Here is a 13956-nt window from a genome sequence, read left to right as displayed (position 1 = left end):
TTCTATCTTTGTAAATTTATATATTTCAATAACTCAATAAAATTGTATTCATCGTGATTAGCCATAAAGCACCACAAAAAAGGTATAACCTACTACTAGGCAATATTATTATAATTTACCATAAGTATTTATTTTAAAATATTGTGACCACAAATATTTTTCAAAAATTATAAAAGATCATTTCCAGTGATGCATGGCATGTAAAATGTATGGAATAAATCGTGAGGGTTCCGTTTTATCAATCTCGCGGTTTTTTCCTGTTGAAGTTATAATTCATTGTACAACATTAGAATATTAAATCTATCCACATCTATTATTTTAATATCATAATAAATAAAAAGCGGGTAAGTCGTGGATGTCGCTCTGCTGTATAGTAGGTTACAAGTGGGTTACTGTAATGGATGAAATTAAATTTGAAACCAATGATATTATATCATTGTATACGAAAAACGATTCTGAGTGGAGACGGTTTATCTGTTTAGGATATACTCGTATTATAGATTATTAAAATTTTTCAAATCTTAGATTTAAAAAGAAAAATTTTATGAATTTCCAGCTTAAAATAATTAGTGAATTTTCGTGATTTTTACGTATTTTGTCAAAATTCAAACTTTGAATGCTTGTAAAAAAAATTGTGACTATGAATTTATTTTATTTTTCAACTGCTATTGTAACAATATGATAAGAGCCTTGAATTAGTTACTAAGCTTTTCTACCCAACAAATACATTTTTATCGATATTAATTTTAAAAAAAACTAATAATGATCTAAAATTGCAAATACCTATGAATAGTTCATATAGTCGAATATACTCAATAGTCAAAAATTATTGAAAATTGCATGGTGGATAGTATATACTTATATAAACATTCGGTGAAAATGTCATGTATCTATGGTGATTTGTTTAAAGTTACATCAAAATTTTTTGTTGAAAACTGATTATGTGTAAAGTTTCCCGTTTTTCCCTTAATTTTTAGTTTGTTTATCCCGATTATTTAGACCCACTTTTGATCCCCCAAAGTACCAACTAGATTCACTTTCTGATCGAACGAGGTACTGCAGAAGTCAAAAATCAAAGCACTTTTACTGCCCCAAAACGTGATGACAGACACACAAAAAAAACACACATCATGGTAAAATCAATACCAAAAAATTGCTCCGCTCTGAATCTAAAATAATGACTGCAGAAATATATTCGTACAAAAAGATTCAAATTTAAAATTACGTGGAACTATAAAAGTTAATATTGCGCAGTTTTGTGTTTATTTTTTTAAAATTCATAACAAATTGGAAATTTAATTTCTATAATACGATATTAGTCTAATTCATATTTTTAAAACTCATATGTAAACATATAGACATATTCAACATTTTTATTGACTTTTTATAGTGTTGGATATAGTTCAGGATATGTTCTATTATAGTAGAGTACTGAAATAATTTTCAATCTAAATTAGCAACTATGTAGTAGACAACAGGCATAATCAAATGTAGCGGAGCTACCAGCTATTGAGATCTCCCTCACGCAACAGTTTTATCTAAACTCATATGATTGTGCTTTTCAACTTTTATAAAAAAAAATACTGACTTTTCTGTTAAAAATCAATTGATTTTGACGTCCAAGAACGAATCGTTAATTATTTACAGGTATATAGGACTTAGCTATAGGTATTAGGTATATAATGTACTCGGTGGAAAATATTCGATTCGATTGAGAAACCAATTTTAGATTTATTTCAATAATATACGCTCTCGTTAATCGATACCTCACTGCGTAAACCATAGTATTCACCACGACCAATAACCTTACATTTGCATAATATAAAGAAGCTTATTCAACAATCCTTCGTAAATCACTCGTCAGTAAAATATGAAATCGTAAAAAGCGGTTTTCGTCGATTTAAAATTAGGTGAACATCGTATAATACTTCAATAGTTTTTGCTGGCTAATTCCTAACTTATAATTCAAAATATTTGTATTTGCATTTATATTGATATAAGATAGAAAAAATGGGAAGGCAGTATAATAATCAGGTCTTAAGTTTAGAATCCAGCTTGTATAATTAGCCCTTGCAGATTATGCAGATTTTTCAGACTTGACCTATAGGTACCTCAATACCTGACTGTGTTAACAATGTTAACATACACACTTGCTGTATGGCTGTGGATTTTTTTAAATTTAAATATGCTACTCGTAGACTTATACTATTATTTTATACTTCTTCTATACTCTAAGTATAAATTTAATTTATTAATCATTATTTTTTAACGTAAATTACTAAAGAAAGTTACTACTATACTTACTGGACTAAGTAATTGACTTGTGTTGCTACGACTATTGTTAATACGTAAATTATACCAGTGTACCCATAATAATAATAAACTTAAAGCAAACTTAAAAATTACAAGTCTTCGATTTAACCATCCAACAAGTCTGTTAGTAAATTTTTAGATATTATTAGAAAACTTTCAAAAATGGTTCGACTTCGTTTTTACCAGGGGCCAATTTTAATTTTTCACTTCAAAGTTTATGCTACTAGTAAAACTGTATAAAGGGCCGTAGCCCACGGGGAAAATTTTTTTTAGGCTTAACATGTTTCCCTTTGTCAAACAACTATCAAATTTGTTTGTTCTCATAAATAGTTCCACATCCATCGTACTATGCATAAGTCCAAATTACTCATTTCAATATCATTTAGAAAGTTAAAATATTTAACAACATAGGAAATGAATTTTAGTCATAACTTCGTCAGTGATGGGTTATGAGTTTATGACTATGAGTTATAAGACAAGTGTAATAATATAACATACAATATTATAGTTATTTAGCTAGAAAATCCAGTGAGTTGAGATCTGTTTGAGGCTGTGAATATATTAATGATCCCTGCAGTATTATCACATTGTTATACATTTCATGTTTATTTTCAAACAGGAGGTGGAGTTCCAAGCATCCTGCAAGAAGTGCAAGTTCCTATAATTGAAAACCAAGTGTGCCAGGACATGTTTGAGACAGCAGGACACACAAAGTCCATACTTAGCAGCTTCTTGTGCGCCGGTTATGCCAACGGACAGAGGGATTCTTGCGAGGTACGTTCAGTCTGAATTATCATAATACTGTAGTAGACTTCGAATATAAAATTCTGAAAAAATTGAATTCCTACACTTGAAATGTTCTTTATTTTACATCGAAAATGGAAATTTCATAGTTTCGTTCAAATTGTATAGAAAATGTAATTGTATGTGTTTTACTTTTACCCACAAAAAATAAGCAAAAAGTCACTTTAAAAATGTTATTAAAATAAATAATGGTTGCAAGGTGTGCACTTTGAAAATAAATTTTTACACATTACTTAAATACCTTTCAATCGTAAAAATATTTCAATTTAAAATTTAATAATAATGCTTATTAGATTGATTGATTGATTATAATATTATTTTATATTATTATTTTTAAACAAGTAATTTTTCTATTTAAGTAACATTATATTTGTTTGAAATGTTAATCTGAAATCTGTATACAAATACTATCAATGTATTAAAATTAATTGATGTTATGGAATTACATTTTTTTCATTACAATGTTTTTAATGAAAAGTCATTACACAATTAATTACATTCAAATGAAGTTTGAAATAACGAAATTGTTGCACAACATAATCAATGGTGCATTTGAGAGAGGTAAGCGAAGTTGCTAATGCTCCTTTCGGTACATTTTAACAGTTAGTTGACGGTAGAAATGTTATTGATTATTTTAATTTTATTTTTATCAAAAATTCTATAACATTTAATAGCATATTTTATTAATATACATGTAAGTCAATGATTTTATTTATCCAAAATATATATAATATACTAAATAGTTGTTTAGACTATTGTATAAAAGAACTGTAAGTGATTTCATGCCAAGTACGGTGGCGGTCAGAGTGAAGGTCTGATGTTGTAAAAAGTGATTAAAGATAAGTTGGGGGGGAGAAGAAAGTGGTAATAAAATAATTCCCACCCCAAGGCATATATATTTTAAATAATACAATTTAATTAGGTACTTGAAAGTAAAATTCAATAGGTATTTGAATAATTTTACAATTAATTTAGTTAACACTTTACAACCACTGAATTATTTTTACGAGAATTAACGTCTAAGTCCCATAGCCAAATTATGCACACCGTAATAATTAAAATAACCTTTCGCAGTCAGATTGATCTTGGAACTAATGTGTATGTTTTTTTTCACGAATGTTCTCGTTACAGGGTGACAGTGGTGGACCTCTGATGATCGAGAAGGACAATGGCCGCTGGACCCTCATCGGCACGGTGTCTCATGGCATCAAATGTGCCGCGCCATATCTGCCGGGCGTCTATATGAGGACTACGTACTACAAACCGTGGCTGCAGACCATCACGGGCGTACAATAAACATATCGCCACAGAATTGTCATCGCTATTATTGTTATAGTTGTTTGTTGTTATTGTTGTTGTTGTTGTTGTTGTTTTTGTTGTTATGATTTTATGGTCATACCGTAAAACGAAAAAATATAACATTTTGTAAAATAAAATAAAGTCCCCAGACCCTTCCTCATATGTCAGCAGACTGCATCGTGTTATGGCCAATGATAATAATATTAATGTAAGATTCATATTGCCCATGTGCGTGTACTCATTATACATTCAAAGTTGAGCGCAAGTTACTTTCTAAAAGTAGATAAGGATCAACTGGATAAAGTTACTCTGTATACCAGAAAAAAATTACTTATAACCTACATTTACCTAAATAAATTATTATTACACTAGACACTTTATCGGTGGAAATGAGTTTGTTACAAATCGATTTGCACAATTTTACCAACTCGTCTAAATCTTTTTCTTAATTTAACATAAATAGAAGTATAAAACATTTAAACCTAAAACTAAAATATTTTTAATATTAATTATAGGTAACAATTATTTATTTTTATTTTTAATATATATTCAAAATATAAATTGCTTATAAATAATAATGAAAAAAAAAACAGAGAACAACAGAGCAATACATTAACTGGAATACCAGGTTTATAGACAGCACTTAGAAATAATAATGATTTATAATATTTTAAAAATATTATCATTTTCTTTAGATTTTCTATATTTTCTTATATAGGTAATATACTCGTACTCATAATATTCGAAACGTAATATTTATTCTCTGTATTTTCAAATGGAATATCAACATCAATACGATACAATACTCAAAAATTATTTTTTTAAATTGGTCCTATTACAACAATTAATTAAATTTCTCGTTTCTAATTGTTACTAAAATATTACTTCGTTACATTAAAAAAATATTTTCGTTAAATCTAGTGGGTATCGAGTAATTAAGTTCCATGTCACAACTCAACGCCGAGTTTATAATTTATATGTATGTATGTATGTATGTATGTATGTATGTATGTATAATGTATATGGGTGTGTAGAGACTCCTTCTGTGACCACATATGGCATACGACACAATGAAATGAAGTGTGAGGCAAGTGTATTATAGATAGAGGAACTTTTGTGAAAAATTTCGTTGCCCAAAAACAGAAAAGCACCAGCCAGAGAAAACAAATTGTGTAAGGGTGTGAGGAGATAGATTGAAAATGGAAAATACCAACACATTGGCACATTGCTAATAATAATATTTTGTTTGTATCATAAATATACGAGATTGTAATATCATAACAGCTGATAAACGTCTCTATTTTATCCCTCCGATGTACTATTATTTTAATCGATTCGATTATTTTAGATGATTTTTCACTAGTGCATGATGTAATAATCGTATCGAAAGCGCTTATATGTAGGTACATTATACCTATTCAAATAAAACATTATTATAGTACCTAATCAGAATACAATTTTCGCCATAATTTATCACTGTAAATTATTATTTATTTATTTATAAATTTTATATAGGTTTATATATATATATATTTTTTTATGCAAGTGTACATTTTATTATTATTTTTGTAACGTTATACGATGTATGTATATTGTTTGTATTTTTTCTTTCTACTATATTTTTATATTTATAGGATTTATGTACATTACTATTTTCATTCTTATTTTCATTTTTATTTTTGTACTATTTTATCATTTAGATACAACATAACTATTCATTACTTTTAATATGTGTTGCATACTATATATACTAGAGATAATGTTATTATATGTATATATATACGCACATACATTATAATATATTATATTAATTTATTATGTCGTTTAACGAATGTTTTAATACATAACATATGAACTTTTTTAATTAAACATTTAAACAAACATTGAATTGCATGGTGTTTAATAATATTATAACAGGTATACCGTTTTTATAATGTAGTGCTTGAATTGGAATAGTTAGGTATTAATAATATCCAAAAACTGTGATATTTTTATAAATCTAGCTACTGCCTAATAGTAATTTGTGACATATCACTACGTATATATACATTTTTAATTACCTACAAAATAATTTGCAATTTTCATGATTTTGATGAATGTAGTCAAAATTGTAAATTTAAATGCTTATAAAATATATATATAGGTATAGGTAGTACATTTTGATATTTTTCAACTGCTATTAGAAAAACATATGACAAATCTTGTATTAAATTTATAAGCTTTTTGACACAACAAAAACATTTTTATTGACATTTATAAAAAAAAAAACTAAAAATGTTGAATGTCTCTATATAGGTATAGCTCAAAACAAATCAAAATATTTTTAAAATTTTATCATGTTTAAAAAATCGCACAATACACATTTGATGAAAATTTCAAGTAACTACGACTATTCTCTTTTGAACTACAAACAAATAAGAGAAATATTAATTTATGGGAGATAAGTTTAATTCCCATTTTCCCCATTTTTCCCATTTTTCCCATAATTCGTTTTTATTTTTATTTATGTTTTTGAAAACCTCAGGTATTTTGAATTTTTACCTCTCAAACACATCAACTATATACATTCACTTTTCCTCTAGAAAAAATAATAAAATTTAAAATTAACTGATCATTTCGATTAGTTAACTTGCACACAAACAAAAAAAAACTGATTAACTTTTAACTTATTATAAATCGATATATCTATCCTGTCACTCCCCTTAGAACACAAGGCACATAATATATTATTTAGATAATTTTAGTACTGTTTTATTATTTTTAAATATGGTCATCTTAAGGTACACCACTCTTGCCTTATTAAATTTTCTGTTTGTTTTATAAAACTTTAAGTGTGTGATGTATGTTTTTAAAATATATCGGTAATTTAAATATATTTCAATAATACAATTTTTATCAAATGGCGTTCTAGATAGATTATTTTGCTTCAAAACTGTTATTCGTCCATTTTATGGTATTTATTTTAAAATCCTAATTTGTTAAAATATATAAAAGCTTATGTCCAACTAGCAATATACTTGTGTATCTGTATGTAAAGTAAATACATTAAATCTAAATCAAAAAATCATTCCCAATAATGTATTATTTAAAATATACATCGAAAAAATTTTACATCATAATATGCGCCTTTATGTATAATATATTATTACAAAACGTATTAAGTTAAATTAAACCAATTTTATGTAAAAATTAGCTGGTGGTGTAATTCATTTAAAGTGAGTAATGATTTCGAAAACAATGTCGTTAAAATTACAAAAGTTGTGCTGGTTAGTCACGTTGATATTGGTTAAAACTCAAAAAATTGAGGAGGTGATAAGGATGGCAATTCGTTATAAGGATTCTTTTTAAGGCTCAATGCTTTAGCAGTCTTATTTCGATGTCGGGAATATTTTTAAAAATCGAGTTTTTGTGTCTCGAAACTCACATAACCAATAAAAATTGGTAATTGAACGAGATTGATACGGCTGATCGCATGTGCACGGTGCTTTTTCATCTTTTTGTATGTAATAACTAATAAATGTTACGCTTAAAACCGTGTTTCAGTATCTAGCAATTCAATCACCTCAACTAAAAATCGATTACTTACACTTAGGTAGACAACAGATATTAGGTAGGCAATACGCAGGAATTTTGCGGACATGACGGCGAGCGGCTGTTTTTACCACTTAACTAACTTAGTAGTGTCTACCAGATCCTAAACAATAATATGTAATTTGCGTGCTACTACTACCTAGCTTACTAGGTAAGCACAGGTTTATTTATAGTAGGCACAGTCTTTGTAAACACAAAAATGAATGACAAAAAGTGAATATTATAGAATTTTGCAAAAAACTTTGAAAGATAGTGTAAGATACGTGATACGTTAGGCGTTGTCATTCGATCACTCGGATACGGCTCAGTCTTGTGCATTTATGGTAATCAAAAAACGTGAATCTAATATCCATGTTTGAGTTACTAGAAAGTCAACAAAAGTGTAAGTCGATACCACGCTGAGTAATAACATACTCGTAGTGGCATATGCTGTTACATAATATGCTTTGCATTTTCGTATTTAAAAAAAAAATGTTAAGTTTAAAACTATGTTTGAGTACCTTGCGATGGTGATGGTCGATGTAAAGTTGTCGGTTAGCATACCAAATGGCAAATGGCAGTCCAGAAGTCGAATGCACGGTTATGCTGCCGTTCACGAGAGACGTAGCAATCCTAGTGAATGCCACGCAGAACATCGAACAGCTTTGTTGTAAAGTGACCATATTATGAGACATCCGTTGTTTTTCAGGTACCTATATAAGTTAAAAGTTTTTGCTTACGATTGCTGTCAAAAACTATCATCGGGAAATCATACACCGTTCGCTATTCGTCGTTTATGTTTTCCTATTCCGATTCCAATACACAAGAGAGGAGGGAAAAATCTAGAAGCCGAGCGACTTTTCATGCGCATGAAATAGATCCTCGATGTCGTTCAACGTTCAGCCACGTGGCTCTTGCAAGGTAGATGCTGATTGCAGTCCTCCAAAAGGTTTACTTCCTTCGTCTTGTATTACAACACCAATACGTTTGAAGGCTCGCAAGTATTGTGACGAATAAAGAGATAACGTAATTGCTATGAAGTGTTCAATGCCGCCGACTTCGTCAAGTAAACCCATCATCCAGTGCGAAGCTGGCTCAGCTATGTTTGTTTCGTGAAAATTGTATGTGACTTCATCCAGCATCCTCGTGTATTGAAAAGACTGAGGGCTTCTTTAGTGCAAAAGTAGCAGTCACAAAAAGAAATGGTCCTGATCCAGTGGATTTGTGATAATATACATTTGGTTAAACGTATAATTTGCCACCTGTATTATTCACCACTGTGACGACGTTCTCTGCCTAATTGGCGATAGTTTTTGTGATTGATTAATATGATTTCTACTACTACCGAAAAAAATATGAACGCTAACCATACACATACGGCTCTTAAACGCTACGATCTTCGCGAAAACATTACAAAAGATGATAAAAATTAGTTAGAAACGAAACAAATGTAATAAAAATGCGAACATTTTTTGTTGGAACTTAAACCTTATTAAAAATCGATAAAACGGTAACAGAAACGAGATAAAGAATGTTATGTTTATCAGCCATCTTTAAAATTTGCATTAGCAATTTAATTTCTGGCGGAAAAAGGTGAAACTGCTTTCCTTTTTATACAATTTTATATTTAATCAACGTATAAAAGAAAGAGAATATATTATTAGATTATTCTCATGCATTTGGCCTCAATAAAAATTATACACACGGGCCTCCGTTATCGCCTTGGTAACCTGACCAAGTCTGATGTCATTAACATTGTTACAAACGAACTATAACATCACTTGCTTTTTACTCATTGAAGGTTTTTTTTGTATTACATTTATCGTCTTTACCATTTTTTTTCTCGACATGGACGGTGAAAGAACCAATGATGTCAATGTGGAAGATTCGACTACTGAATTTGCGACGATCTCATTGTCGCTGGACTTTGATGTACCAGAAACGGTGGTTCCTGAGATCGTGGTAGACAACGCACCGGTCGAAGTGGAACCGGAACCGGAACCACAACCACAACTGCAAATGCAACCGCAACCAGAACAGGAGCTGATCGTTGTGTTGGAAGAACCGTGTGTGAGTGCGCCTGCCCCCACAGTTACCGCAATTAGGCTCGGTTCGGGAGCGGATGACAATCTGTCCACGTCTGTGAGTGACGTTGAATCCGAGAACATGGATAAGCGCAGCCGTCGCAGTTTAAGACATGGCCGTCAAAGCCGACGCAGCCGTAGCCGTAGCCGACATGGTCGTAGCCGAAGACGCCGTAGCCGAAGTCAACGTAACCGAAGCCGTCGTAACCGGAGTCGTCGAAGCCGAAGCCGTCGAAGCCGAAGCCGTCGTAGCAGAAATCGTCGTAGTAGCAGCCGAAGCAGCCTAAGCCGTCATACCAGAAGTGATGACAGTGAATTCTCTGTGCATATCGATGAAGATGAGATCGGTACCGAATTGATGGCCGGTAGCAGTCGTGGTGGCCAAAAGACGATCCGTGAAGGTCGTAGGGCCAGGAAGGCGCCACTTGTCAGTCGCCGTGGTGGAAACGTTACTCGCGGCAGCCACACCAGTAAGAAGTCCGCCCGTGGTATTCGTAGTGACCAGCAGTTAGCCAGAGGCATTCGTGGTGGCCGAAAGACCGCTAAAAATGCACCACCGCGAGCATCACGGACGGTTTGGAACGGCCGCTTGCGTTCCCAGATCACTTCCCGGAAAAAGTTATCGAAGGCAAAATAAAATCCACAAAGCATATAGAGCCGTATAACATAATATTATAATACGTTATGTAATAAATTACACTTGATTTAATATATTCGTAATGTTTTATACAAAATGAAGATTTGGATTAAAAATAGCGTGTTCCCTGAATATTCTTACCTAAATCCGGCACTGAGTACGAGTAATATATTATGCAAGTGATTAAGCCATTAATGGTTATAATAATAATATAATAATAATATAAATAAATATAATAACATAATGGTTCATGGTTTTTGAAACTATACTGAATTAACTTAATAATTTATTTAGCATACTTGTATGCTTACCTATTGTTTATAGCATATTCAGTTCTAGTTTTTGTTTGAATCGCTAACAGTGAATAGTAAGAGATAGAAGTTTTTCATTGTAAAAATTTAGTCTGACTGCTTAAGATGGATTAAAAGAAAATGATATAAATTTTATCATATAACCTTAATTATAATAATTAATCGTGTTATTTTTTTACTTTTTTTTATACTTATGCCAATACATTGTAGTAAATTGTAGGTACCTAAAATAAGATGATTTTGTTTCATCTTATAACATCGTTAATGTATGTCTTATTCATAGTTTTATAACATACTTACTTATACTGATAGCAGAGATGTATTTGCATGAAATGTATTTAAAAGAATCAATACCTATAATGCATTGCTAAAATATATGTCCAACAGCAAATAAATTTATTTTACAAAAACTTGAACATTTTCGATTAAAAAAATGTATAAATGTATATATTTTAAACTCTATTAATATATTTACACTTAATTATTTGAGTTGAGAAACATTTTAATATGCATTTATGAGTATTGCGATTCACCATTGTAGGTAGTGTAAGTTACAAATTAATTACTAACTATGCTTTATGCTTTATATTTCAGTATTCAAATACAAGAATCTTAATCGTATAGGTACAATAATTCTGAAACATTATTCTTGATAAAATACGTTATTTTAAATTATTTAATTACTAGGTAGGTAAGTTGTATGGTATACAAATGGTATAATAGGTTACTATTATTATTGGTAATCCTCACTGTTTGTCAATGTGATAAAATACGATATTTATTTTTATTTTTTGATGTCACGTAAAATATATAAAAGTCATATTGATCGTTATTATTCTAATATTACAGTAAATTAGCATATAATTTACTTCATATTAATATGATTTCTTGTCAGTTAATTGATAATATAAGTATTTTTTATTTAAATTAAATCAATGAACACAAAACATAAGATAAATCATAGATTATAATATAATATATTTTTTTTTGTCTATGACAGATATTATACATAATAAACCTATGTAGTGCATAGGTAGGTTAATCGAATATAGACATTTAAAAATAGTATCACTATTTTGGAACAGTCAAAAGTTGCTGATCGTTAATGTGTTCTTTGTAAACTAATGGTTAAATGACAAACAATATTAAAAATTAAATAACTTTAAAACTAATTAGTTTGTCTTTTGCGTGAAATATCTTTTTAAATTTATTTTTATACTAAGCTAAATATCTTAATTTAATTGTCCTTATTGTATTGTTTAACGTGTGCGTATATATATTTAATACTATATAAATATTTAAAGTACTAAAAACATAATTCTAACTTTGGTCAATACGTAACATTTTTCTGGTTGCCTTGAGATGTTTGTAAGCTATATAAATAGGTAAATTACCATAAACAAAGTCTGCAGGTTGTAACAAGCAAAGTGAAACTACAAAGAAATTTTAAATTTAAAACATGTTTAACTTTTTTTTAGAGATCTATTCACACAAATACTTATCTTAAAATTATATGATATACTAACCCTTTACTCAATTATAATTATTTTAAATAAATAAATTTTTTAATTTGTATTGGGTCAACTAATGTAGGTAATTAGAGGAAGATATTTTTTTAAGTCTGGAAATCAAATTTGATATCAAGCTATGGTTTGCCTAACGTCAATCAGCGCGGTGTGTATATTATCAAAACCGTATTGTCGAAATAAATATGAAAATACTGAAGTGGTGTTAAATAGCAAAATTTGAACTGAACATCTATACACGAATACACCTGATGATTATTAGCGTATAGAATAGAAAGGGTACAGAATGTAAGATTTACTAATGTGTACCCATATTAACATTTATATGTTAAGATCCAATATGGCAATTTAGGAAAAATTATAGCAGCAGTTAATCTATCCTAACCTAACCTAACCTGTGTAGTGAGTTCTTCAATATGTACCTATCAAATGTTAAAAACACATTTTACTTGGACATAGTTGGTTTTTATTCACAATATTTTGTGTATTATTTTAATTACATTTTTGTCATAAGCTTTAACTCTAGTTTTGAGACATAAAGTAAGGATCAAGTGCGATGTCCACAGTTTTACAAAACGAAAAACATAAAAAAAGCTATGGATCGCAAAAAAAAAATTGAAAATAAGCAAATTGAAAAGACAGCTTTAAAAAAATGTTTAAGCGAAGCAAATATGACTCGTAATAAAAAAAGTTCTAAAAACTGTAATAATACTATACGGAGAAGTTATAGTTTTGTTAAACAGAGTTTTTTCTGAACTAAAGTATTTTGATAATTTATACTCATATAAGTTTTACATTGGTCAGATTAAACTGTTAACAACTATATACTTGCTGTTCGATTCTCATTTTTCAAAACTGAATACTTTAAATATTTTTAATTCATCATTTTGAACTAAAAAAATAACCAAGGCTAGGAAAAAGTGTTAGAATACTTTCGTTATTATAGTGTGTATAAACGAAAACCATAAAGGTGGCTAATAAAATTATAGTTTAAGATTTATATGTTAGCGTTCAAGTATGAAAGTGCGTTACTTAATACATAAGTATTTTAAGCACTAAATAATTTTTTGCAATAAACTAAATTTTATTTCATCATTTACCTAATTTAGATGTTTTATAAATTACCTGTGATTGTTTAATTATATTGTATATATTTAAAATACCTACATATATTATTTTGTTTACTGTTTATATTTTCATTTATTTAATATTCATACATAAAACGTCAAGTTATTTTTATTTTCTATCCAGATTTCCGTTTTGATTTTAAATGTTTGAGAAAAATATTTCAAATATAAAATATATTATTATTCTAGAATGCAATCAATATTTTTAACTATTCTCGAATGCGGATTGTGTACAATAACTTCTTAATATTCTTTATAATTTATGGATATTTTAGGATTAATTTA

At 29.2% G+C, this 13956-nt stretch overlaps 1 protein-coding gene across 1 annotated transcript in view; it reads left to right on the top strand.

Moving 5' to 3' along the window:
- Nucleotides 1–4578, top strand: part of LOC107161311 (uncharacterized) — a 45147-nt gene extending 40569 nt beyond the window's left edge. The window contains exons 6-7 of the mRNA XM_015507671.2: nt 2933–3087; nt 4249–4578. Coding sequence (XP_015363157.2) covers nt 2933–3087; nt 4249–4413 — 320 coding nt within the window. The 3' untranslated portion in view covers nt 4414–4578. The remainder of the gene's footprint in view (nt 1–2932; nt 3088–4248) is intronic.
- Nucleotides 4579–13956: the final 9378 nt, after the last annotated feature.

The sequence above is a fragment of the Diuraphis noxia genome, unplaced genomic scaffold, assembly GCF_037042655.1.
Source record: "Diuraphis noxia isolate RWA-SAM2 unplaced genomic scaffold, SU_Dnox_SAM2 contig0001, whole genome shotgun sequence".
Lineage (NCBI taxonomy): Eukaryota > Metazoa > Arthropoda > Insecta > Hemiptera > Aphididae > Diuraphis > Diuraphis noxia.
This window is presented reverse-complemented; position numbering and strand designations above follow the sequence as displayed.